Source organism: Lynx canadensis, chromosome A3 (assembly GCF_007474595.2).
Source record: "Lynx canadensis isolate LIC74 chromosome A3, mLynCan4.pri.v2, whole genome shotgun sequence".
NCBI lineage: Eukaryota > Metazoa > Chordata > Mammalia > Carnivora > Felidae > Lynx > Lynx canadensis.
In genome coordinates, this window is record NC_044305.1 from 21,365,802 (window position 1) to 21,391,192 (window position 25,391).

The 25,391-nt window shown below is 56.7% G+C and overlaps 1 protein-coding gene across 1 annotated transcript in view; it reads right to left on the minus strand.

The window, feature by feature from the left end:
- VSTM2L (V-set and transmembrane domain containing 2 like) overlaps positions 1 to 20,403 on the minus strand; it is a 37,132-nt gene extending 16,729 nt beyond the window's left edge. The window contains 1 exon segment of the mRNA XM_030309630.1: positions 20,211 to 20,403. Within this exon segment, the coding sequence (XP_030165490.1) occupies positions 20,211 to 20,331 (121 nt within the window). The 5' untranslated portion in view covers positions 20,332 to 20,403.
- Positions 20,404 to 25,391: the final 4,988 nt, after the last annotated feature.

Genomic DNA, 25,391 nt, shown 5'->3' on the forward strand with positions numbered 1-25,391 from the left:
AGTTAAAAAAAAAATTTTTTTTTGAACAGATGAAATTAATTTTAATCATGTATTTTATTTAACCCAAGATATCAAAAAAGTTATTTCAACATGTCATAGAGATTATTAATCTTTTACATTCCTTCTTGTGCTAAGTCTTGGCAACCCAGCATGTACTTTACACGATTACAATACATCTCAATTTAGACGAGCCACATTCCCGGTGCTCAGCTGTCACGTGTGTGGGATGTCCTGGCAGGTGGCCACCCAGTGGAGCCTGGATTGGAACCCAGGCCTGATTTCCAAGGCCATGTTCTTCCCAGAGTATGGAAATTCTCTTTGGTTGCAGAGGTCTTTCTTAAAAAGTAACAGTCTAGGGGCACCTGGGTGGCTCAGTCCGTTAAGCATCTGACTCTCGATTTCGGCTCAGGTCATGATCTCACCACGACTCATGAGGCAGAGCCCCACGTTGGGCTTTAAACTGACAGTGCGGAGCCTGCTTGGGATTCTCTCTCTCCCTCTCTCTCTGCCCCTCCCCTGTTTGTTCTCTCTCTCTCAAAAAAAAAAAAATAAGAATCAAACTTAAAAAAAAAAAAAGTAGTCTAAAATGGGTTCTGCGGGACAGGCTGGGGAGGCATTTCAGCCAGCCTGAGGCAATCAGGGCAATCTTCCCAGAGGAGGTGTTATGCTCCCTACCCACCCCCCACCCCCCGCATCCACAGGTGGGGCAGGTGGTCCTGAGCCAGGAGTGGGGATGGGCTTTGGGTGGAAGGATGGATAGAAATCTGGCTCCCAGAACTCACAGAACCAGGTGAGTCATCTGTGGGTGCAGCCACCACCTCTTCCCCCATAGTGACTCTGGTCCCAGGGTCTCTCCGACCCCTCAGTCCCTTCCAGGACCTGCCTTCAGGTTTGGCTCCAACCTCAGTGGTGAAGGGGGCAATGTGTCTGCAAGACAAGTGGGGAAACCAAGGTTCTGAGCATTTGAGGGCATAATCTGAGTCTCCCTGGTCACGGGCAGCAACACGAAGGTCTGTCCCCGGACCTGCCCCAAGGAGCCCCTGAAGGAGAAGCAACGTGCAGGTGGAACTGGAACCGGGGTTGGAGAACTGAGCCTGTTTCTGCCAACAGACTGGCTGTGGGACCTGGGGAACATCTCTCCCCTTCTCCGAGCCTCGGTTTGCTCCTTTGTGCCACGGGGGTCAGTCCTGGGGTCTGAGAACCCCACCAGCTCAGACAATCTGAGGGAGAAGGTGCCCTGGGCATTGGGAAGGGGAGGGGTCACTTCCACTTGGGGGAGGAGGCACGTGGCAGCCAGGCCGGAAGATGGGTGGATCCTGACAAGCAGAGGCCGGGGGGGGGGGGGGGGGGGCGGGGAAAGGAATGGTGTGGGCCAAGGCAAGGAAGAGAAGAAAGAAATCCAGGGAGCTTTGTTGTTTTTTAAAAAGAATCCATATGATTTTTAAGCATCTACTCATGCCTAGCACTAGGCAGGCACTATCTCTAATACTCTCGCCTCTGCTCACCCCCATTTGACAGATGAGGAAAGTGAGGCTCAAAAAGGGGCCAGGACTTGCCCACGGTTCACACACAGCTGGGTGTTGAACCTGGGTCTGACCAGCAGTTGTGACTAAGACCCAGGGGCCCACCCGCCCCCATCAGGGTTTGCTTTGAACGAATCAGGAAAAGTTCAGCCACCAGGTTCCCTACTTCTGTATCCCACTTGGACACTTCCAGAGACGGGGAGCCCAGCTCCTCATACCCCCACTGCAGGTGGGCAGCTCTAATTGGCATAAGGTTCTTGCTTCCTAACCTGACTCCGTGAGAGAGGATACCGCGTGACGGCAATACGGTAACAATGTCTAAGACATAGGGCACTTGCGTTGGGCCAGGCACGGTGCCATACTCATCTCGGACATTTGCTCGTGCTCCTGCCATGCTGCCGTGGGGGAGTGTGATGCTTGTCATCCCCATCGTGCAGGTGGGGAAGCTGCGGCCCGGAGAGGTCAAGCACTTGCCCAAAGCCACAGAGAAAGCGTGAACATTTGAACCCAGTTCTAGAGCACTCGAGAGCGGAGCCCGTAACTTCTCGACCTTTCTCCTGCAGCCCCTCTTCCTAGTCCTCTCCCCCACCTCCTTCCCTCCAGGCACCCACACCCCCTCTCGCCAGCTAGCACGCCTGCTGAGTTTGGGACAGAAAATCCATTTCTCCTCTCTGACTTCCTCCTGTCCTGAGCCCTCCCTCCCTGCTCAGGTAACTCCTCATGGCCAGTCCCCGGGGAGGCTGGAATAATTATAGATTTTTGAGAGGCTGCAATGGTGTTCTCCTGCCCCAGGGCCTGAGCAGGGCTGGGCTTGCTGGGCAGACAATTACAACGGGTGTCCACAAATTAGGATTCTGCAGGAGAAGGAGAAAGGGGCTTGACTGAATGCAACCTCTTCTTCCTTTCTGCTTTGAATTGGGGGAGCAATACAGTCATTAACCCTCAGCCCGCTTATCAGGGCATCGTCTGCAGGAAACAGCTCTGTGGCCCTGGCCTGGATCAGTGCGTTTGGTTTCTCGTAAAGGCAGAGGATCACCTGGAAGATCTTGTCTGCCCTTCAAGACCAGGGCCTGACCTCCTTCCTAACCTTCCAGGCCCTGGTTCAACACGTCTAGGGCTTGGCCTGCAGGCCTGGGTTTGAATCCTGTTCCTTCTACTACCCAGCTGTGTGACCGGGATAAGCCCCTTTACCTCTCTGAACCTCGGTTCTCTTTTTTAATTAAAAAAAAATTTTTTTTTTAACATTTATTTATTATTGAGAGAGAGAAACAGAGCATGAGCAGGGGAGGGGCCGAGAGAGAGGGAGACACAGAATCTGAAACAGGCTCCAGGCTCTGAGCTGTCAGCACAGAGTCCGACGCGGGGCTCGAACTCACGAACCAAACTGTGAGATCATGACCTGAGCCGAAGTTGACGCTCAACCGGCTGAGCCGCCCAGGCGCCCCTGAACCTCAGTTCGTTATATGAAACGAGCAGAGAATGAGAGCGCAGAGGGGAGGACAACACAAGGCAACATGTGCCTCGTGTTTGTCACATAGTAGGTGCTCCACAAACATCACTCCCTTCTCTCACATTCTAGCTCAAAATTCTGTCACCTCTGGAAAGATTTAACAGACGCTCCTTGTATCTTCATCAGATTATGCAGTGAGTGCAGCATCTGTATTTCACTCATATCTGGGCCCCCGTGCAACCTCCTATCCATCAGTCCTGTACCTGGTCCTTCCTCAATTTGCTCCTCACGGCCCCCTACCAGCGACACACAGGCAGGCCTCAGGGGACGTGTTCACCAAAGGCAGCCTCAGCCCACTCCCCACCTCCCTCCATCTCTGAGGCCAGATCCCCCATTCCGGACCCTCTGGCCCCAAATCTCCTCTCTCCTTCTGCACAGCCCTCCTTGCCCTTTTAATCTGCAGATCCCTGGTTTGAGGCTGCCTCCTCCAGGAAGCCTACAGGGACCGGACCCCAGGCCACCCATCAGTCTCTGCCAGAATGAGAGTCCCTTGAGGACCAGTAAAAGGATCAGTTCCTTGTCAGGGGAACCAAGGCAGAAATGGAGCTAGAGGGAGGCAAGGAGGGCAGAATGGAGAGAACCACTGTGGCCCCGAGGGTCCCCGCTCAGCCCATCTCTTGCTACGTCCTGCTGTGTCAGGGCCTGCTCAAAATCCTCCAGTGATGAATGGGTACACAAAATGTCGTCTCTCCATACAACGGAATATTATTCAGCCTTAAAGAGAAGGAAATTCTGACACGGGCTCCAACATGGATGACCCTTGAGGACATGATTTCGCTGAGCGAAATAAGCCAGGAGCCAAAGAACGAACAATGCATGATTCCACTTATATGAGGCACCTAGAGCGGTCAAACTAGAGACAGAAAGCAGAGGGGAGGCTGCCTGGGGCTGGGGGAGAGGAGAATGGGTGGGGGGGGGAGGTGGTGCTTAGCGTTTTACGGGAGCAGAGTTTCAGCTGGAGAAGATGAGAACGTTCTGGAGATGGATGGCGGGGACTGCTGCCCAAAAATCGGGACGGATTTGTCGCCCCTGAACCGTACACGTAAAAAATGGCCAAAATGGTAAATCCGATGTTGTATAAATTTTATCACAGTTTTTTTTAAAGTCCTCCCGTGGCTTCTGGCCTGCCGCAGCGGTTTTCACACAACGAGGATTTCCCTGGACTTGTGCCCAGAATGCTCCCCACCCCCACGCACGGGACCCCCTCACCTCGTTCAACCCTTTGCTTCCGTGTCACCTCCTGCGTCTTCCCCACCCTGTCTGTCCCCTTCTCGCGACTTCGCGCTTTCTCCTAACCATTACACTAACATGCCGTCTCTTCCGCGTCTCATTCGCTGCCCCTCTCCCAACCTGAGTGTAAGCCCTTCAAAGGCTGGAGACTGGAGCCTGTTTTGTTTACCGTGGGATCCTGGCAGCCGCAATGATACCAGACACACGGTAGGTGTTCAGTGAACGCTGGCTGCTGTCGCGCAAGACATATACGGTGGCTCTGCCAGAAGGCAGAGAAAGGATCCCATCCTCCTGGCTCAGGGCCACCCGGGAGCTCCAGGAAACCCTCACACTCGGGGTGCCCAATGGGACACTCAGGGTCGGAGGCAGCTTCTCGGGCTGGGCATCCGAAGTCCGCAGCAGTGGCTCTGCTGAACCCCGGCCGTGGCCCCTCCTGCCTCTCCCCGTCACTTCCATGTGTCCCCCCTGGGCTGGAATCCCAGCTCACAGGTGGCCCTGTGCCTGGAGATGCCCTCCCTGCCCAGGCTGGAGCGGAAGTCCTCTTCGGGGCCCCTGATGGTCTCTGAGTCCTGTCATTGCCCCCACCGCGGCATGTCATGTGACAGATACTAAGGTGTCTGTGTCTCCCCCAGCCTGGGAGCTCCCCCAGCACAGGGCCCCTGCACTGCCCAGCAGGGAGGAGGTGCTGTTAAGCATGTGCTGAAAGGGCGAGTGAATGAATGAATGAATGAAGGTAGAAAGGTCAGACAGAAACCCAGAGGACTTAAGTTTGAAACTGTAAGGAAAAAAACAAAACAAAACAAAGGAGACAGACATCTTTTGTTTATTGGGCACTTACTACGTGCCAGAATGGAGTTTCTGGGGGGGACCGTGCCCACAAGAGCAGGGATAGGGACAGACAAATGGACAATGTGGACACAGCAACCTGGGAGGTCCTAGCTGGGCCCCAGTAGGCCGGGCCCCTCCCCACCCTCCCTCCTTCTGGCCCTCACGACCACGCGGGTCCTGCCAAACTGACAGGCAGGCTGGAGGCTCCCTGAGAGGGCCCATAAAGTTGGGATAGGAAGTGCGACCGAGAATGAGACGGGACAATAAATCAAGGCCGGCAATGCCAGAAAGGGCTGTGGCTGCTTCGCGGGGGGCCCTCTGCACCCTTGCGGCCCGGGGACCAGCACCACAAGCCTGGGATCAAACATGGGATCATCTTTCCGACTGGAGGCCCACAACCCACCGGAAAGCTGATGTGTCTGACCCCACATAATCCCTCGGAGCGGCCCTGCCGGTCAGGGATCATCGGCTCTTTCCTGCAGGTGGGAAAACTGAGGCTCACAGAGGTTTCCAGCAGCTCAGGGACTTTGAGGAGCTGGGATTCAGACTCAGGCCTTAAGAGCCAAGTCCAAACTCTCCCCCTGTCCTCTGCTGGTGCTGGTATGACAGTGATGAAGATAGGAAGTCGGGGTGTCCACGTGAGGGCCCCTGGAACTCCCCCCACCACTTACCTCCCTCCATACCTGAGCCTTTTCCAGCAACTTAAGAAACAAAGCTCAGAGAACCTGGGGGCCATTAGGCACCCCTCTAGGTGCCGCCTGTACACAGAAGCCTACTTCATCCTCCCAAGGACTTGATGAGCTGCTACTATTTATTGTCAGCCCCATTTCACAGAGGGAGGTATGAAGATTCAGAGAGGGAGTGTCAGTGCCTGAGGTCACACCGCATGAGGGAACAAAGCCAGACTTCAGTCCCAAGGCTGCCTGCAGAATTGGCCAACCAGAACCTGGGTCGTCTGTCACTCAGCTCCTTTCCCCTTCTGTCCTTGGGGGTCGTTTCCAGACAGCCTGCTCTGTGCCCAGCTCAGCTGGTGGCCAGGACTGCAAGGGGTGTGGCACGGGGTCAGGAAGGCCCATGGCCACCTTAACTCCCAGCTGGGAGGCCGAACAGGGGAAAGGCTGCGGAGGGAGTGTTTAACAGAGCCCCAGCTCATCTGTGAATCTCACCTTGCTCCCGAAACCAGGGGATGTGACACGTCCATAAGAGGAAAACCCAGATAAACTGGATGGAAAAGCCCCCAGGGTCTGAGAGGGCTGGCTGCGTAGAAGGAGCCCAGCAGGCGACACCCAGTCTTCTCCTCTCTGGGGGTGGGTGCAGAGCATCTGCTCGGGGATGGGGTCAAGGGAGGAACTCGAGGGTTCTCTGGCAGGCTGAGGGATCCGGGTCGTTTCATCTTGGAGTGGGCAAGCTCTCCCCTTCTCAAGAAGCGGAAGAAGGCATTTTGTACAAAAGCTTAGTGAACCGCAGCGTGCCTTGGCGGGAAGACGGCGACCCGGGCATGCAGTGAGCTCAAGTCCTCCCCGCAAACGGGATGAAAGAGATCAACCTTCATAGACCCCTACGTGTGCCGGGCTTGCCAAGACGCGGCCCACAGTCCACAGGAAGGGCAGACACACAGACAGGTGACTACTGTGTGAACAACAGCTGGGACTGAGCCTGCATCCCCATGTACCGTTGTTCAGGGTGTGCACCATTCACATAGCCATGGATCGTGGCCCCTCCCCGCCCCAGCCCAGAGATACGCAGAGCACAACTGTATGCAGAAACTTGGGATGCAGGTAACGGTGTGAGGGAAGATAAAGGCAGGCCCATGTCTGCCTGGACACAGGGGTGGCTTCTAGGTGGTGGGGCACACTTGGACTTGAAGGCTGGTTGGAGTTGGCACAGTTAGGAGGAGCTCCGAACAGGAAAGGGCGCACCCGAGGGAGAGTCTCACGAGTCTGACCTCTTGGGAAATACCTTCACCATTTCTGCAGGATCCCTGACGCACCTGCACCATTATTTACTTCATATTTATTTTCAAAGCATCTTTCCCTTTTTACTTAAATAAATTCAGCTTAAAAGGAGACTTTTATTACCACCATAAACGGAAAATCAGCATCACTTGCCATAAATAGAGGGTAACTGTAAAAATAAACACTATGAGAACCAAACAGCATCTGTAAATTCCAGCCAGGGAAGGCAGCGGCTTGCTGAAGGCTCCGGGCCTCAGTCTCCATTTTCTTGCATTAACAGGGGAGACCGGCGAGGGTCAAGCATTAAATTCAGAGCAGCACCAAGCAGAGACTCTTCTCGATCAGAAGGGCTCGGGACGCAGGGCCGGACACAGCGGGCAGCCACCCCCACCACTGTCAGGGGCCCTGGCGTCCTCGGCCACTGACCTCCCGCCTTTCATCCCTCGGCCCCACCTCCAGGCCCCGGCTTGCAGAGGCCCCCGGACCTGGAGCCTCTCTGCCACTCGCCTGTCACAACCCTACCGAGCCCGCCAGTCCGGCTGACGGGGCAGCTTCCTGGGTGATTCAGCGCCAGGCGCCCTGCGTCTTGCACGCGGTGAGGACTAACACCCGCTTCGGGCCCGAGGAGGCCCGAGGGCCCGCTTGCAGAGTGAGCGAACAAAGAAACGAACGGTGGATGCCCTCACGGTCCCTGCTGCTGCAACCGGGGAAGCCACCTCCCGAGGCATTGACTGCCCTCCCCCCAAATGGGGAAAGAACATTATTTTTGTATGAAAGCAAACATGAATATATTATGGATCAGAATACAGAACCCATGAATTTTGAATGAAATAGACCATCAAAGAAATGGTGCCCTGGTGGGGAGCTGTTTACTCCGCCGCGTGGGGCTGATCCCCTAGTCAAGGGGCCTCCGTCCGATCCAGTCAGAGGCCTCCTTTGTCTCTGCAGCCTTAGGCCTTGCCCCGCGCAGGGGATTGTTGACCTGTTGGCAAAAGCGGGGAGCGGACCAGGAGGAAGCAGAGGGACTGGGTGTGGGGGGGGGGGGGCAGGGGCGCCCAGGATTTACGCGTGAGGATAACAGCTGCACCCCTGGCCTGACTCGCCGTGTGGCTCTAAGTTACCCCACTGGCCTGAGTGCTTGTTCCCACGTGTGTCATTTTTAAATATTTATTTATTTATTTTTAAATTTTTTTTTTAACGTTTTATTTATTTTTGAGACAGAGAGAGACAGAGCATGAACGGGGGAGGGGCAGAGAGGGAGGGAGACACAGAATCGGAAGCAGGCTCCAGGCTCCGAGCCATCAGCCCAGAGCCGGACGCGGGGCTCGAACTCACGGACCGCGAGATCGTGACCTGAGCTGAAGCCGGACGCTTAACTGACTGAGCCACCCAGGCGCCCCTCACTTGTGTCACTTCTTCAAGGCTTATTTCGAGGACTGATGCAGGTGACATGTCCGTGTGGGGGACACAGTGGGGCCTCAATGCCCGCTGTTCCCCGGTGGCAGCCACTCAACTGCTGAGTTTTATACACACACAAGGCCATTCGCTCAGGTGGGATCCCTGCCCAGCCCCGCTGGTGGGGAAGGAGGGCTGCCCTAAATAAAAGTGCCAACAGCTACCATTTTGAGCCCTTACTATGCGCTAAGTGCCTGGTGATGCTGGGCCTCGGTTTGCTCATCTGTAAAATGGGGGTGATAACACCTATGTCGTAAGGCTGTTGTCAGTGGACGATCTGGCAGAGTATGGGCTCCAGGGGCGCTTCCTTTGTGTTTAGTTTGTCATCGGAGCAAAATTCAGGTCACAGAATTAACCGCTTTAAAATGAACAAGTCGGTGGTACCGAGCGCATTCAAGGCGTTGGACAACCACCCCCTGCATCTAGTCCGCAGACGTTTTCATCCCCCTGAAGGGAAACCCCGCACCCAGGAGGCAGTCACGAGCCGTCCCCGTGACCCCTGGCGGTCACCGCTCTACGTTCTGTCTCTGGACTCCCCTATTCTGGATGTTTCATACCAACGCGATAACACCACATACGGTCTTTGGGGACCGGCTGTTTTTCACTCAGCATAATGTTTTCAAGGTCCTCTACATTGTAGCATATATCAGATTTCATTCCTTTTTATAGAGATGCTTCTTTAATAACGTAAAATGTCTCACCGAATCCCCAAGACAACCTGGGAAGTGGCCACCGTCACTCTCCTCTTCTTATGGGTGAAGAAACTGAGGCAGGGACAGAGGGAGGACTTGCCCCCCCCTCCCCCTCCGGGCAGCCGTGACCCGGCTGGGTGGGCAGTGCCGGTGCCCGCGGCGGGGTGGGGGGGGGGGCAGGGTGCCTCCCAAGGCCAGCGGCGCGGATTGAGGGAGACAGCAGTAGAATTACAAGTCCAGGGAGATTTAAGGAGAGTGAAAATATTCTGGCACTTGCAGGATTGTGGGAGTCGAGCAGGTTTCCCCAGCGGAATTCCCGCCTCCTCTTCCCACACATCTGGGCCCCGGGGAGTGAAAGGGTTTGGGAGGGAGGGAGGCAAGGGGGGGGGGGGGGGATGTGCGGGGAGCCAGCGACAGGACAGGAACCAGGATGCGGGGGCAGGGACACGAGATGGCAAACAGACATCCTGACGTTTGCGCAGATGCCATTTCCTCCCACCGCCCTCGCCTGGACATCCTGCAAGGCCAGTGGGGTGAGCCCATTGCACAGATGGCTCCTCAGGCTTGCAGAGCTTGAGGGGGGGTCAGGACTTGACCTAAGAGTCTGCCTAAGAGTCTGACCCCAAAGCCCAAAGAGTCTGCCTAAGAGTCTGACCCCGGCATCCTCCGGGGTGAATGGAGGAAGCAGAGGGAGGCCGCACCAGCCACAGGGATGAGCGGCTGCCCCCGAGCCCAGAAAGGAGCGCCCCTCAAGTCCAGTGAGAGGGAGAAAGACAAGTGAGAGATGGGTGGGGGCAGGGAGCGTGAAGAACAGAGAAGGGGAGAGGGCACTTGAACGCCAGGTGCAGGGACCGACAGCAGGGGAGGAACTGAGGCAGACTCTGGCGGCCACGCCGCCTCCCCAGGAGGTGTGGTCCAACGCGGCCCCCCTTGGGACCTAGTGCTTGCCCCTGCCCCTCCCGCCCCTGCCCAACTGTGTTTGGGAAGTCTAGCAGAGCGGCAGAAACCGTGCGAGCTCTGGAGTCAGGCTGACCCAGATGTGAACCCCAACTCTGCTTCCTTGTGGTGGGCAAAGCCCTGAGCTTCAGTCTCCTCATCTGTCAAATGGGTATCATGGGCACTCAAGAGGATCACGCACCCCCGTAAATATCCGGCACCTAGTGGGCTCCATGGAGCTTTATCAGGTTGGTGATGATCGGGCCGCTATTCACGCCGCCTCTCACAGGGTGGCCTTGCTCCGGCTCCTCTTGCCCCAAGACTCCCACCTCCCTTTTCCTCCCCTAGAAGACTAGCCTTCTGAAACGCAAGGACTGTTCTAGAACCAGAGAATCCCTAGCTGACGGGGTTCTGCCCCACCCCAGGGCTTTTGCACTGAGTGCTTTTCCTCTGCCCGGGAGGAGATTCAACAGAAAGCAGCAGAGCCAGGATGGGGCTCAGGACTCCCAGCGCCTAACTGGAGTCCAGGGACCACTGCTGGGGTTTGGGGGACATGAGGAGGCCAGCCGGTGAGGCTCAGGGCCCCCTGCCCCAGAGGCCTTCCGTCAGCTGTCAGCCAGCCTGCCCGCCCCCTCCCTCTCGTCTGCCTGCCAGGAGACCATTAGTGCAGGGTTGTTTGGAGCGTTATTTTCACTACCATGCACTCTGGCCGCCGGGCCTCCATTAGGGACCCTTTCCTGGGGCCAATGACAGGCGGCAAACGGCTCCCCAGTGAGCCGGCCATAATTGCTGCCGCCTCTGAGGCCGGAAATAATTTTTTTAAAACCTCACAAAGCAAAACAGACACGCTGCCGTCTGCTCTCACCTTCCCTGCCCTCAGCCAGGAACCAAACCTGAGGGTTGGGAGAAGAGGGGCTTCAGTCAAGACCCCCGGCCCCAAGTTGGCCAGTGAGGCTCAGAGAGCTTGAGTAGGGGGCCGGGACTTGAGCCCAAGAGCATCTGACCCCAAAGCCCGGGCACGTACCATCCCCTACAACCTTATCACGCCAGGCTGGGTGGGGGGGGGGGGAAGGTGGGGCTCTGCTCCCTTGCCTTGAACTAGGTGTGGGCCCCCAGCCCACCCACCTCTTAAGCCCGTTTCCTCTTCTGCAAGATGGCGTGTGGACGGGTGCCTGGGGTGCCCGCTGGGATGACCGCGGTGAGGCTCTGACAGGTCACGCGCCCCTGTGAGGAGGTACACGAAGCACGGTGGAGGGAGCCGGAGGGTGGGGGGGAGGCAGGGGGGGAGCCTGCCAGGCAGATGAAATCACTGGGGGGCAGGTGCTGAGGAGCCTGGGGTGCTCAAGTATTAGAAAGGAAGCCAGTGTGCGCGCACACACTCACACACACACGCGCACGCGTGCACACCCAGTTCCCATCTCCCACCGAGCCCACGTTTCTGTCGCCCCCTGGACGCTGCGGCCCCGGCATCCTACGAGCCTGCGAGTTCGGGCCTAGTCCAGGAAACAGCCTCTCCCCCTCCAGCCTCCAAGTCCTGTTTGAGCCCCCACTTCAGGCACATGGCCGGTCCTACCCCGACGCCAGACCCCCACCCTCCCCACTCGAAAGCCTCCAGCTGGTGGGGGTCAACACCAAGCTCCGCAGCCTGCTTTGCCCAGTACACATGCACGACTCTCCCACTGAAGCCCCTGTCAGACCCAGGCCGTCAGGGGAGGCTCCCCTGGCCTCTGGAATCCCCTCAACCCAGCCCTCAGCCCTGGATTCAAGGAGCCCACCTCCCCCCGGAAGTCTTCCTGACTGCCCCAGGACATGGGGACCACTCTCGTGGGAAACCTTCAGAGACACCACCCCCCCCCCCCCCCGCCCCTCCGGATGGCTCGCCCGCCTGAGCCATTTCCAGGGCTCTCGTCTCTGGCTGGCTGTCCTCCGTTACCTCTCCCCCGCGCCCACCCCCTGGAGACACTCACCCAGAACTTGCTGGGGAAAGTGACAAGCTTGTTCCAGAGCCCCCCCCCCAACTCCACCCCCAGGTCACATGGGAGAGCTGCGGGGGAGGAGGAGGAGGACCCACTCCCGGCTCTGCTGAGGGCTTGCCCTGCATCCTGGGGCTGGCCCTGGCTCCTTTCTGGGCCTCAGTTTCCTCCCCAGTGAAATGAAGGCTGCTTCCCCTGGGACCGCAGGTGAGCTTTGGGGGCCTCAACGAACCCACCGGCACTAACCAAAAATGGTGTGGCATTTTTCTAAGGAAGTGATCCATTTTTCCTCAGATGCTCAAGAGGCTTGTGACCTCCACGAAAATTAGGAACCACTAGCCTAGACAAGCTCCGGTGTCCCTTGTAACATCACCATTTCATTTCACCCCCTTGTAACATCACCATTCATTCATTCACTTCAGTCATTCAACTGACATTTCTCAGGTGCCCGCTCTGTGTGGGTATCATCATGCTACCCAGAATACACGCGTGTGTGATCCTAGACGTGACCTGGAGAGAGGAGTGTGTGCGTGTGGGCGCGTGTGCGTGCGTGCACGTGTGTGCAGGTGCAGACAGACAGGGTGAGGTGGGGAGATGGGAAGAGGGAGGGTGACGGATGCAGCAGACACAGGGAAAGGGACAAAGAAAGATGGAGAGAGACTGAAGGACAGAGGGAGAGAGTCCAACCCGGAGAGAGAGATCCAGAGAGAGGGGCAGGCAGAGCACTTGCCACAGATGGCCACTGCCAGCCCCCTAATTGATAGCTCTGAGCAAGGCCCTCCCCCCCCGGCCCCAGCTCCAGCTCTAACCTTCCAGATGCTCCCAGAGCATCTATGCCTCACGTCCCAAGGGCATCAGCTTGGAGGGGCCGGGGAGGCTGATTCAGAAGCCAAGGCTATGGCACAGAGGGCACAGCCTGGCCCCCCTAGGCTGGGACGCTAGAGGGACCACCCGGCTCCTTCCCGCCCAGCCACATCCCAACCGCACACGATCAAACACCCAAATGCACGCATTCCAGACACACGCTCAGACAAAGCCACCAGCCCCCTCCCTGCGGAACAGCCAGGCAGTTGCACCCAGGGTCCCACCACCCCCACTGACAGTGCCGGACTCGGATCCAGGAGCCTAGGCTCTCAGATCGAGCTTGTTCAGCCAGACCCTGGCCTTTCCGGCACTTTGGCATCCCGGAGAGAGTCCGACGAAGCCAGGGTGCCGCTCCGGAACAAAGCAAGTGTCCACACGCCCACCGGGCTTGGCAGCCAGGAGCAGGACAGATGAGCAGGGCAGAACCCCAGCTCTGCAGCCCCATAAGCTGGGCTCAAGCCTGGCTTTGCCATTCAACAGCTGTGTGGCCTCAGGCAGGTCACATCACCCCCTACGCCTCCGTGTCCTAGTCCGTAACATGGGAGCACCCTCCCCATGGGGCGTGTGAGGCCTCAAGGAGGAGGTAAGGGAGATGATCGGCACAGAGGAAAAAACTGGATGAACGCTGCCTGGCGTCTTGGTTCCCAGACCCCCGAAGGCCACTGAGACGAAGCATCACGTGCTAGACGGAGTTCCTCACCGCCGTGGACTCCAGCCTCACCTGCTGCCTGGAGGACAAAGGAGAGGGCCTGGAAGGACTCCAGAGGCTTAGAGCTTAGGTAAACTTGCCATCGTTGGGGGTGCCGAGGCCCAGAGAAGGGCAGGGACCTGCCAAGCTACCCAGCAAGGCAGAGTTAGCGGGAGGGTTGGCTAAAAGCTCAGGGTCTACTTCTCCCACCCCCGAACTCTGGCACTTTAACTTTAATGAAGTCACAAAGGAGCCACTGCCCGCACCTCTCAACACAGGAGCCAGCAAAGGCCCTCACCCCTGCCGCGTCCCCTGTGTGGGGCCCGGGCATCCTCAGCCCCGCCCACCTGGGCCCATCTCTAACTCGCTGTGTGACAGACCGTCATTAACCACCCACTGTGTTCTGACTTCTCTGCCGACTTCACCAGTCTGTGCTCCTTTGGGAAATAAAGCAGGGATTCCCTCCAAAACGCCCCCAGCTAATAAATGGTTGGGTCCAGCTTGCATATCTTCTGTGACAGGGAGCTCACTATGGGGTCCCCTCACTGCCCCGGGAGGGAGTGCCTTTTCTGGGCTGAACATCATCGCTGCTTCTCAACTCCTATCCCAATTTATACTTCTATGTATGTTTTATAGGTTTAGTTGTCTGAGCTAGAACCTTATCTGTCTCCTTCACTGCTACGTCCCCAGTGGCTAAAGGAGCCTGGTGCATGGCAGGTGCTCGGCTGATCTTTGTTGAATGAAGGAGGGACTAAGTGAATGGTCAAGCCTCCAATACCCGGCAGCGGCCTCTGTCAGGCCAGAGGTTCCCAATGAGAGCCCCGAGTAGGAGGTGGGAGGAGGCAGCCCACGGGCCAACAACCCCCAAGTGCAGTCATTCCTACACACAGATCTGCCTGTGGACCACCCTCCCTGGCCTGTCTGACTGGTTTCCTATAAACTAACCCACTGTTTTTTCATATGCCCGTTAGCCTCGTCCTAAGCGATCATATCCGTGAAATCACAGTTTTGATGTGCCGGTTTTATTTTTCCAATCCACATTAAAATAAATGCGAACGATTAAAATGTAAGAGGTTGTGTCCGGGTGCTGCCTAAAACCATCTCTCAGGTAGGACCCAAAGGCTGCGGAGGGTCCTTGAAGAGAGGTTTCAGCTGGGGGTGAGGGAGCTGAGTCCCAGAGACTCCTCTGCTGGCTTCCAGGACGGGGAGGGGGCCCCGTGGCGGGGACGGGGACCCGAAGGGGCGATAGCCCCTCTGGCTCCCCGTCTCCGCCTCCCTTCCCCCAGCGGCAGGTGCCAGAGGGACCTCAGGGTCACCAGCTGGTGGAGGGGTGGATTTCTTCCCCCAGTGAGATCACCGGCCCTTTTTCTGATAGAAGAGTCTCACCTCGCCGGGGCGGGGGAGAGGAGGACACACCCTGGCACCCCGTGACCCTCAGGGTTGCAGCCTCTCCTATGTACCCAAGGGGCGGGGCCTGGGTCCGTCCACGGCAAGGCGACATCAGCCTTGCCCAGCCCGGGATGCCCTTGCCGTGGTCTGTAAGGATGAGGAGGGGCTCCGGCTTTGTGACTTTTCTTCTAAAGACATGGATTCCTTACGAAATTAAAATCAACCGAATGTTTAAAACTACATCAGCTTGGAATACACAAAAGTTTTAAGATTTCAGACCTTGGACGTCTCCAAAAACTCTTCGCCTCTGGGACTCAACAGCATTGTGAGCGCGGGGTCTGGAGTCACACTCCGGGGTTCAAATCCAGGCTCCAGCACTTGCTGGGTGTGTGACCTCAGGCGAGGCTGTTAACCTCACTGGGCCTCAGTTTCCTCAAAAATACACTGGGCCAGAGAAAAGGTCCCTTCTTCTTAGGGTGCTTGTGGGGATCAGATGGAACAATGCCATGCAAGGCCCTGGCATGACAAGCAGTAAACACTTCCTTCTGTATATTTCTCACTTCATTTGCACAGCGTTGGATAAGGTGACCCCCAAGCCAAACACTAACCTCCCAGGCAGTTTGGGCAAATGCACCCTTGCCCATGGCTTTGTTCCTCCCCTCCGTCTCCGGTCCTGGCGGCTGACCACTCTCCCTCACCCCTGTCCCTGCCCACTTGTTTATCACAAGGAGACTTCCCCCAACACTTCTGCTGTCACCGTGTCACCGTGGAGATGAGCCGAATTCCTGTCCTGCTGGCCGCCCGCGGCTCCCGTTGCTTCGGGAAAAGGCCGCCGGAGCGGCTGATAGGCAAGGTGTCAAAACCAATTGATGTGAAGGACTCGGGGAAAACCGCTTGTGAGGGCCGATTCCCCACAGGAGGCCGGGAACCCTCAGCCCAAGGCCGAGTGTTTACGGGCGTAATTGATAGAATAATCACCACCACCCGAGACAATGCGAACACATTTTTAACATCATAACCTTCGGAAGACAGCACTCAATTTTCTCCGTCTCCCAGCCACCAAACTAGCCAGCTTATTGATGGGGAGATACCAACAGTTCAGTAAGGAATGAGATAATGCCAGAGTCGTTTTCCAGTGCACAGGCTGTTTGCCAAACGGCCCGGTGGCCCCCGCCCCTCCCTCAGCACCCCGCTGCTCCCTCCTGGCAACAGAGAGAACCTCAGGACGGTGAATCACTCAATGGACAAAGCGCCGGGCCAAGCCAGGATCTGTGTCTGCATTGGGGTGTATTAATAATTGAACGTGCTGGCCTAGGTGTGTGTGTGCGTGCGTGTGTGTGTGTGTGTGTGTGTGTGTGTGGCAGGGTGGGGTGGCAGAATGGACATTTGCTTCAGTATCAGGCTTCCTGGGTCTCCTCTCAGGGTCCACATGCCTGCTCCAGCGTGGCCCTCTCCCTCTCTTGCAAAACCAAATCAACCCAGCAGCCCCTGGACAAGACAATATCCTGTCCCTACACGTGGGTGAATACTTTAGGCAGTGGCTCCCAAACTCCGGCTGCGCAGGAATCATCGGGGGAGCTTATTAAAATGCAGATTCCAGGGTCTCATCAACAATCATTTTGGCCAATGGGTCTGGGGGACCCTGGGATCTGCATTTTAACAAACTCCCCGGTGATTCCAAGGCAGGAGGTCTCTGCAGGATGCGCACAGAGGTCCCGCCTTCAGGACCCCTGCCCTGGCCCAGACCTGGGACAAGGACTGGAGAAAGAGTCCAGCCCAGCTGTCTTTTTCTAAACTTGCATGTGGCCTCAGCAAGACCCTACCCGTCACCTGTCTAAGCGGCTGGTTCCTCTTGCTGGAACCCACTGCTTTGCCAGTTCTCTGGGGAGCTGGAAGGCTCAGCTAAGGCCGTGCGGAAGGAAGAAGTCCTGTCACGTGACTGGCCGAGCCTGCCTCGAGGCCGTCCCGGAGGAGGCAGGCACAGCTCTTCCGCTCCCCACACAGGCTCAGTGACCTTGGGCGAGTCACTGGCCCTCTCTGAACCTCAGTATTCTCCTCTCTCCAACCCCAGCCTTGCATGAATAGTGTCAACCTTGGTGAGTGAACACTGGCAAGGGGTTTGGTAGCACCTACAGCACATAGTAGGCAGCTCATAAATGCTAGCTCCTCGCTCCCCCCCGCTCCCCCGCCACCTCTGCTGTGCTTATGGCAATGAGCTAACCCTTTCTGATAAGGAAAATTCAAAATAGTTGCCATTAACGGAATACCTACTAGGGGCGAATACTGGCCACCACCCTCCCAGCCTCTCAGTCCCTTGTGCCTCCCTAAGAGGCATGCTCCATTCACTCCCCCATTCGATCCTCATGCCTTTAAAAGGCCCTCTGCGAAGTGGGCTGAGTGCAGGTAGCAGGGAGATGGGAAGCGAGACAGATGTCCTTGCGGACCCACCTGACCACGGGCTCTCCCTGTGACAAGTCCCGGGTGGTGGGGGGGGAAGGCGTCAGCCTGGCGGCTGGGCTGGGCTCGGACTGAGCTGGAGAGGGGAGCAACCGCCAAGTGGTTGGGGTCCGTGGGCTCCTCCGGAGGAGCCCCCCACTTCCAGCCTCCCATCCCCACCTGCAGGCACCGAGACCCCTCCCTAACCCGGCCACATTTCCTGAATCAGCCGAGGACATGCGGAGCCCAGGAATAATGAAACGATCAGGCTCCAATCTGCTAAACAGCAATTTCTGGGCTTTTTCAGCACACACAGCTTTTATCAAATTGGTATTCTCCTCCTGAACACAAATGGCTTATTAGACATGACCCACTTATTCGCCGCGTCTCACTATCATTAATAACAGTTTCTTTTTGTGATTAAGTGAGTGGCTCCAAACCCTTCCTGTGGTGGCGGGCACTTGGCCCGGCAGAGGGGCCGCCGTGGGGGCTCCTCGGCATCCACTACTTGGTGACTTTGAACCTGGCAATGTTGGGAGAAGGCAGTCTGGCCCCTGCAGAGCAGCCTGGCTTCCTTGTTTCTTGAGGGACAGAAGGAGCCCCACAGGGGGCTGACCCACTTGCCCAGAACTGCACAGGGGGGTCAGTGAGAGAAGCCAGGGCCCCCAGCAGTCAGTGCTGTGTCCTTTCTGTCTAGCCCCTCCTCTGGGCCTTAGCGGGACCTGTCCAGGGTTCAGAGGTGACATTCCAGCTGGCATGGCAGAGTTGTGCCCCTGAGGACGCCCGGCACCAGGGGGCAGGAAGAGACTACCACACAAAGGGCAGACCCTCAGGACCTCAGGAATGACAGAGTAGCACCCAAATCCTTGAGGTCTGATGCTCCAGGGACAGGATGACCATAAACCTCAGAGCCCCAGTCCTCGTATCTCTCGGGACTGCAAATGCAGGAAAACCCTTCCTTGGAAAACCTCCTAGTATAAGTTCTAACTGTGCCAAGGAACTGAGCATCGCGAGGAGGGGAGCGGAAGGAGGGATTCCCAGTTTCCTTTAAATGGGAGGGGATCTGACGGGGAGATGAATGTCCTGGAAAAAGCTCTGTCTTTGCCCGACAGACCCGGTGGCCAGTCCCAGCTCAACCGCTCACTCACTGTGTGACCTTGGGCAAGTCCCTTCACCTCTCTGAGCCTTGGTTTCCCCATCTGTAAACTGAGGATCAGCATAAGCCTTCCCCTATTTACCAGCGCTCCGGCCAGGTCAGTAGAAATTCGATGGAGGACGTGAAGGGTGCGCAGATGATACACAGAGCAGTTCTATCAAACGTGGTAAGGCAGAAGGTGCAGGGAATCATGGTTCCCCAAAAGCAGAGACCCTGAGAAGGGCTTTGGAAGCGCCCGTGCCCCTGGGAACAATCCCACTCATGCATCAGGCCCCAGCAAAGCCTCCTCTGATTACCTACTCCCCCCCGCCTCACTCCTTCCTTCGGAATTAATCACACAGTTCTCTGCTCTTTGTGCAGACCTCCCCACCGGCCCTGGGCATACAGTGCCCAGCACTGGTGCTGCAGCCGCCCCCACTGGACTGGGAAGGGATGGATGGAAGAAGCGTCTCCATTTTCATTTATGCTCTGGTCCCCATTCTGGAGCCTGGCTCACAGGGGCAGGGGAACCCCCCCCCCCCCCGCCCCGAGCTACCAGCCTCAGATGTTACAACTCCACTGCCAACTTGGGCTCCTTTGGGGCTAAAAGGAGCTTCCCAGACTCAGGCAACCAGTGTGGGGTTGCTTGCTTGCTCCCCAGCTCCCGCGGTGGCTGAGTTGATTTCCCACCTTTCAATCCTCAGGGCCGAGGCTGAGGATGGGGGGGTACCCTACAGAAGGATGGCGGGGGGCTTTCCACCCACCCCCAGAGACAAGACAGAAGCACCTAGCATCCCTCTTCCCCGTCCACGCCTGTGGCTGGAAGCAGCAATCCCAACTATTCCAGTGTGTTTGAGGGGCTCCCAGCAAGCCTCCGACCCCGACCCTGCAGGGGCAGCTGCAGCTCGGGTCTACCAGTTCTCAAGACGCGGGGTCTTCTGTCCCCAGGACCTTTCCCAGTGATCCAAGGGGCAGATGAGGAGTAAGAGGGGATGAGGGCAGCTACAGGGTTAAACCTACAAAAGGGAAAGGCAGATGGGCAGAGAGGAGTGGGCGAGCAAAGTGTGTTCACAAGTGTGTGTGTGTGTGTGTGTGTGTGTGTGTCTGCAGGCAGAAGGGCAGGCAAGAGTTGTGCAGAGTGCGTGCGCCTGGGTGCCAGCTGGCAGGGTGTGAGTCCCCCAACCGTGGTGCCGGTGTGTGTGTGCAGCGGGCATAAGTGTGAGTGGTTACGAGTGAGGAGGGGGATCGGAGCAGGCGGCTGGAGATGCGTGAGGGCAGGAGTTGTGAGTGTGGGAACAGTGAGTGTGCCCCTGGCTGTGAATACGTGGGGTCCTGGAGGTGTGTGTATCGGCGCGAGCGTGCTGGGGAGGAGGGGGCTCTCGGCTACAGCGGGATCGATCCGGGTTGCACGCGGGGTGCCCCTTCCTCTGCAGGGGCGGCCGGGGTGCCAGGGCGGGTCCGTGGACCCGGCAGGGGGCGCCACGGGACTCCCGCCGGGGCCGACGCGGGTTCCAGCCCGGGAACGGCCAAGTTGGAGCGGCGCAGCCCGGGGTGGGGTTTGGTGGGGAAGTCCGCGGGGGCGGCGACCGAACTCACCGTGGCCGGAGACGTGGTTATCCCAGGGCGCGTGGCCGGCGGGCCGCGTGGCGCCTCCGAGTTGCAGGAAAAGTGCCAGGTAGTGGAGGGCGCCCAGCGCCGCGGCGAGCGGGGCCCCCATGGTGCGCGCTCGGGCCGGGGCGCCGCCGCCTCACATCGGGGCTCAGGAGACCGCAGACCCCGCGCCCGCCGTTCCCTGCCGGATGCGGCCTGGCTGCCCAGCTCCGGCCGCTGCCTCTCGCTCGCCGAAGCTGGCCGGGCCCCGGCCCCAGCCCTCGCCCGGCTCCGGTCCAGCCCCGGGTGCGGGTAGCGAGCGCACGCCCAGCCGGCCGCCTCCGACTGCGGGACTCTTCCCTTCCGCGGAAGGCCACTCCGCTCGGCGCCGGCGCCGCCGCACCCCCTCCCTCCCACTCCCTCCCGCCCGCCCAGAGGAGGCGGCGGCGGAGGGATCTGCCGCTTGATTTATCATCAAAGTTTTGCCCAGGCTGGGATTTTTAAAGCGGTACCCGCAACGTCCCCCCACCCGAGAGTGCAAACGGGTGGCGGGATGGGGTGGAGGCAACCACCCCAGGGACCCAGTTCCCGCAAAGCATAACACAACTGGCTTCAAAACGTGAAATACTATCCAGCGGGATGAGGAGAAAAACCCATCCACCTGCCGCCAGACTCAGCGCGCTCCGAGGGACTCCCAACTTTGCTAGCAGGGTGGTGCCAGGGTCAGGGGGTCGGTGGCGGTGGGGGTGGAGGTGAGGGTGAGGTAGGGCAGGAATCTGGGCTGAGGCACAGGGGACCTCGTGATAGCCCTGCCGCAGCTTTTTAGCTCCCTGCGTGATCATGTCCGGATGTCTATCCCTGTCTGAGCCTCAAAGGTTTCATCCGAGAAATGGGAATAGTAGCTACCTCCAGGGGTCGTGGTGAGGATTCATGAAAAATCGTGAACGTAAAAGCTCTTAGCATAATGCCGTCCTCACGGTAGGATCTGAATAGTTATTACTATTGTTACTCTCTGTGTCTCAGTTTTCCTGCCTGCCTAATGGGAGTGATGCGAGCCAGTTGCTGGAGCTCCTAGCTCCAAGATGCTGGGCCCTACGCGGTGGATTGGATCGCCCCCTTCTGGACTGTAAGTCTCCCTTCCTCGGACCGATGGGCCTAGATGGAATGTTGGAGGGGCGGGCAGGTAACAAAGCCACTCCCATTCCCAAGACCAGGAATCCAAGGAGATCCTCCGGTTCCGTCCCTGACGGGTATACTGGGGCTGTTGGGATAGACCTTCAGTACAGACACGAGGGCAGACAGGTGGCCTCATTTAAAGGAAGAGGAAGCACATTAAATCAGAGACATAGCTTCTCCGAGGTCCCACGGAGAGTCTGAGGCAAGGGACTCTGATCCCAGGGCAGGGTTCCTTCCTGCTCTCACCCCTTGTCCTTCCCCACGCCTCGTTCCCGACATGGTCCTGTCCGCCGCAGTTTCAGCACCACGGAGTGGGACAGCGTCAACCCCGACCCCCATCTTTTTTGGCCCCAAGGACCTAGCTGGGCGGGCTCTTAGATTCGAGGATTCAACACCGGGGACCGACCTTCCGGTTTCCTCTCCCGCTCCGCCGCCCGCCGAATGGGAGTGAGCACTGCAGAAAGCCCACTCCCCTTTCCACAGACTACAGATGAGTCCAGAATTGTGGACAGAGCCCCAAGTTTGAGAATGAGATTAGAGCCCGAGTGACAGCTCCCCACCCATCTTTACTCTGCCCTCGCATCCCTCTTTCCAGTATTATGGCGGGCAGCACGCTGGATGGGGCCTGTGGTCGCTAGCAAGAATCCAGTCCATTCAAAATTATGGACAGTCCCCCGAAGCCCCCAATTACAAATGCTGTGTTTCAGCCCAGCTTGACAGCCCCCGCAGGACGCTGCCTTCAGCACCGCGGACAGATCCCCGCCCTCGTCCCAATTCCTTTCCGCCCACATTCACTAGTGGAAGGGGTTGGTTTTGTCTGATTAACTCACTTCTTTTCACTTCCTTCCCACACAGAGATGGTACTTAGGCTATCTGGGATGGCCAGGCATCTTGGACTCTACAAAAGCGTCTTCTCATTCATTAACTCGAGCCTCACTTCCAAAGAAATGGACTCCATTGCCCCTCTTATAAAGATGAAGAAACAGAATCTTTGAGATCACACAGCAGCACCAAGACTGAAACCCAGACTTTCAGTTCCAGCCTGAGGCCTCTCCAAGACAATGTGGTGGTAGAACTGGGGCTCACACCCAGGGCTTTCTCCTCTTAACCCACAGATTGCAGGCAGCGGGGCACAGGCAAAGGGTCAGGGAGTGAGCAGATTAGAAGAGAGAAAACAAGAGATTCCACTTGGGGGCTGCAAAGGAAGGAGGTCAGGGTGGGACAGCGGCACTCTGCTGTTCTGCCACTAACCCACTGCCTGACCTTCAGGAAACATTTCTCCTCCTAGTCTGGAACAGGGTTAAACACAGTGACCTCTAAATCTCCTTCAAGAGCAGACCTCCGGGGATTGTATGAGTTTGAAAAGGCTTATGCTGTGAAGGTTCTGTCCAAAATTCTTCCAATGGCCTTGTTTCTTACAGAAATCCCAACTTGTCTTGTTTGCATTCAAGGTCCCAGCCTCCCCTCCTGCACATGCCCTCTGTCCAAGTACCATTTCTACCATGTTCTCTCCCTAAACATGCCTGAACTTGGTCACGTCCTTTCCCTTCCCGGTGCTTCCCCCTCCTCCCGCATGCTTTCCCCTCTTTCTAGCAGAGTCCCCCATTGACCAAGTTCCAGTCTGAGTCCCCCACAGGAAGGAAAGACTTTTGCCAGTCCCCAAGCCACTGTTGGTCCATCACTGTGTACCTAGAACTGTGCTAAGAACTTTAATTATCCCACTTAATCTTCAGAACAACCAGGCCCCATAGAGTCGAATAGTGTGGTTGTAAGAATGGATAGTAGCTTTGAATCCTGCCACTTGCTATGTGACCTTAGACACGTTACTTAGCCTTTCTGTGCCTGAACTTCCTCATCTGTAAAATAAAGATTATAATACCACCATTGCAAGATTATTGTGAGGGCTAAATGAAAAACACTACAAAGCCCTTAGAACAGTGCCTGGAACGTAGTAAATACGTAATACATGTTGGCTACTATTATTATCATCTATTGATATTATTTACAGACAAAAAATAGATGCTCAGAGAGGTTAAGTGTCTTGTCCAATGTCACACAGCAAGGCAGTTGTAGAGACATGATATATTTGGTTCTAGAGCCCACGCTCTTAGGCACAGTGACGAAGCACATCTGGTTAAACCACCCTCTTTGCAACTCAGGAAACTAAGACCCCGAGAGGGTAAGTGACTCCTTCAGGGTCACACAGCCAACCATGACAGAACCAGAGCCAGGTCCTCTGTCTCCCAGCTCAGGGCTCTCCCACGATACTGTCCTATTTGTACTTCCTGCAGCACCTAAATTGCTCTTTACAAATCACATTCCCATCCGTGATGTCGTACAATTTATGCAATAAGCCCTGAGGCCAGCATGATCACCTTCCTTCTTCTGGAGATAAGCAAACGGAAGCTCAGAGACGTGAAGTGACAGGCACAAGGTTGCACAGGGAGGCGGGGCCGAAGCTGGATGTGAAAGGAAGAATCCCCAGCCCGTATTCCTCCCCTGTGTAATATTGTCTTTCCTGCTTCATGGATCCAGTGTCAGCTGTGGGCACGGGCACTGTGGACGCTAAAAGCCTGGTGGAGGCAGGAGGTAACTGAAGATTATGCCAGAAAATAGTCTCTAGGAATTCACTAGGGTGGGAGCACTCGGGGAATGCTCTAGGAGGGAGTAAACGTCCCATCCCTGGAGGCAATTAAACAAGCATCCAGCGGTCACGTGGATGCCAGGAGGCAAATATCACCGCTATTCCCATCACCCAAGTGAGACTCGGAAGGTGAGCATCACGTCAGGTCTTGCAGGTGGGCAAGACGATCTTCTTAAGGTCCCCCCCCCCCCCCGAAGCGAGACATCTCGCACGGCCTCCTGCCTCTGACCCGAGCTCCCTGGAGAGTCCCTCCCCTCCCCTTGACTCAGGGAGGCCACCCTCCCTCCCCTTTGAGAGGTGTCACTTGTGCACCATGGCTCTGTCAGTGGTAACAGCCGTAAGATTTGTCCTTTTAATCCAGAATCAATAACAAATTTCATTTAAAAATAAATTAAACCAGGCATTGGAAATCATTCACCGTGTGGGCCAGGGCCCTATATAGCGCCGTCTAAATGGCTTCCTTTCTCTCATCTATCAATGCCAAGAGGGGGGAAATACCTAAGCTGCCTGATTCATGGAGAAACTACTTAAATGTATCAGCCCCTAACAATGAGCAATGGTGAGCCCGGAGTTGCGCCTTTTAACACACCAATAACATGTGGAGCACGGCTTCATGAGAGCTTATCAGAGACCCCACGGTCACTGGCTTTGAGGGAGCCCATTTATAAGGGGGAACAATGGTTTCAGTATGTAGTCGCCTAATTTCCAGAATGCATTACTGAGCTCAGAGGAGCAATGGAATTCTATTAAACTCTTATCTGCCATGGGAGGGTATGAAACCGGCGGGGAAATCCAGACTTGGCATAGACATGCCCAGAAAGTCCCAGGGCTGACCCTAGGAGGTGGGTGAGCAAACCTAGAGGAAGAGGGGGGTGCAGGTGGGGCCCCGGATGTGTGAAAATATGTGCGTTAATGGAGCTCCGGTTTCCAGCGATTACGTTTACATCGGCGAATAAAACTTGGCAATAAAACATCGGAGCTGCGTCTCAGACAGCATTTCCTTTTACAGCCCGGTGTATTTCACTCATTATAACAGGAGGCAAGGAGCTTCAGGTGTCCCCATTTCTCCCCCTTTAATTAAATTTCCTAAATTACTGCCCAAGATTTGGATAAAGCGAAAGACTTACGGCTCCGCTAATCGCCATCACAAGCTCCCGCCCCTCACTGTGGTGGCCCTGACTGTACCGGGTTCCAATATTATCAAAGCGAAATTCTGTGAGCACTGCCTGCCTGGGCTCTGGTTTATAAAAGGGGATGGAGCCTCAGGAGAGAAATGGGCCCTGGCCCAGGCTCAGGAAAGAGGCCTGTTACAGGATTGGCTTTTCCATCACCTTGCTGTGTGACCTTGGGCAAGTTACTTCCCCTCT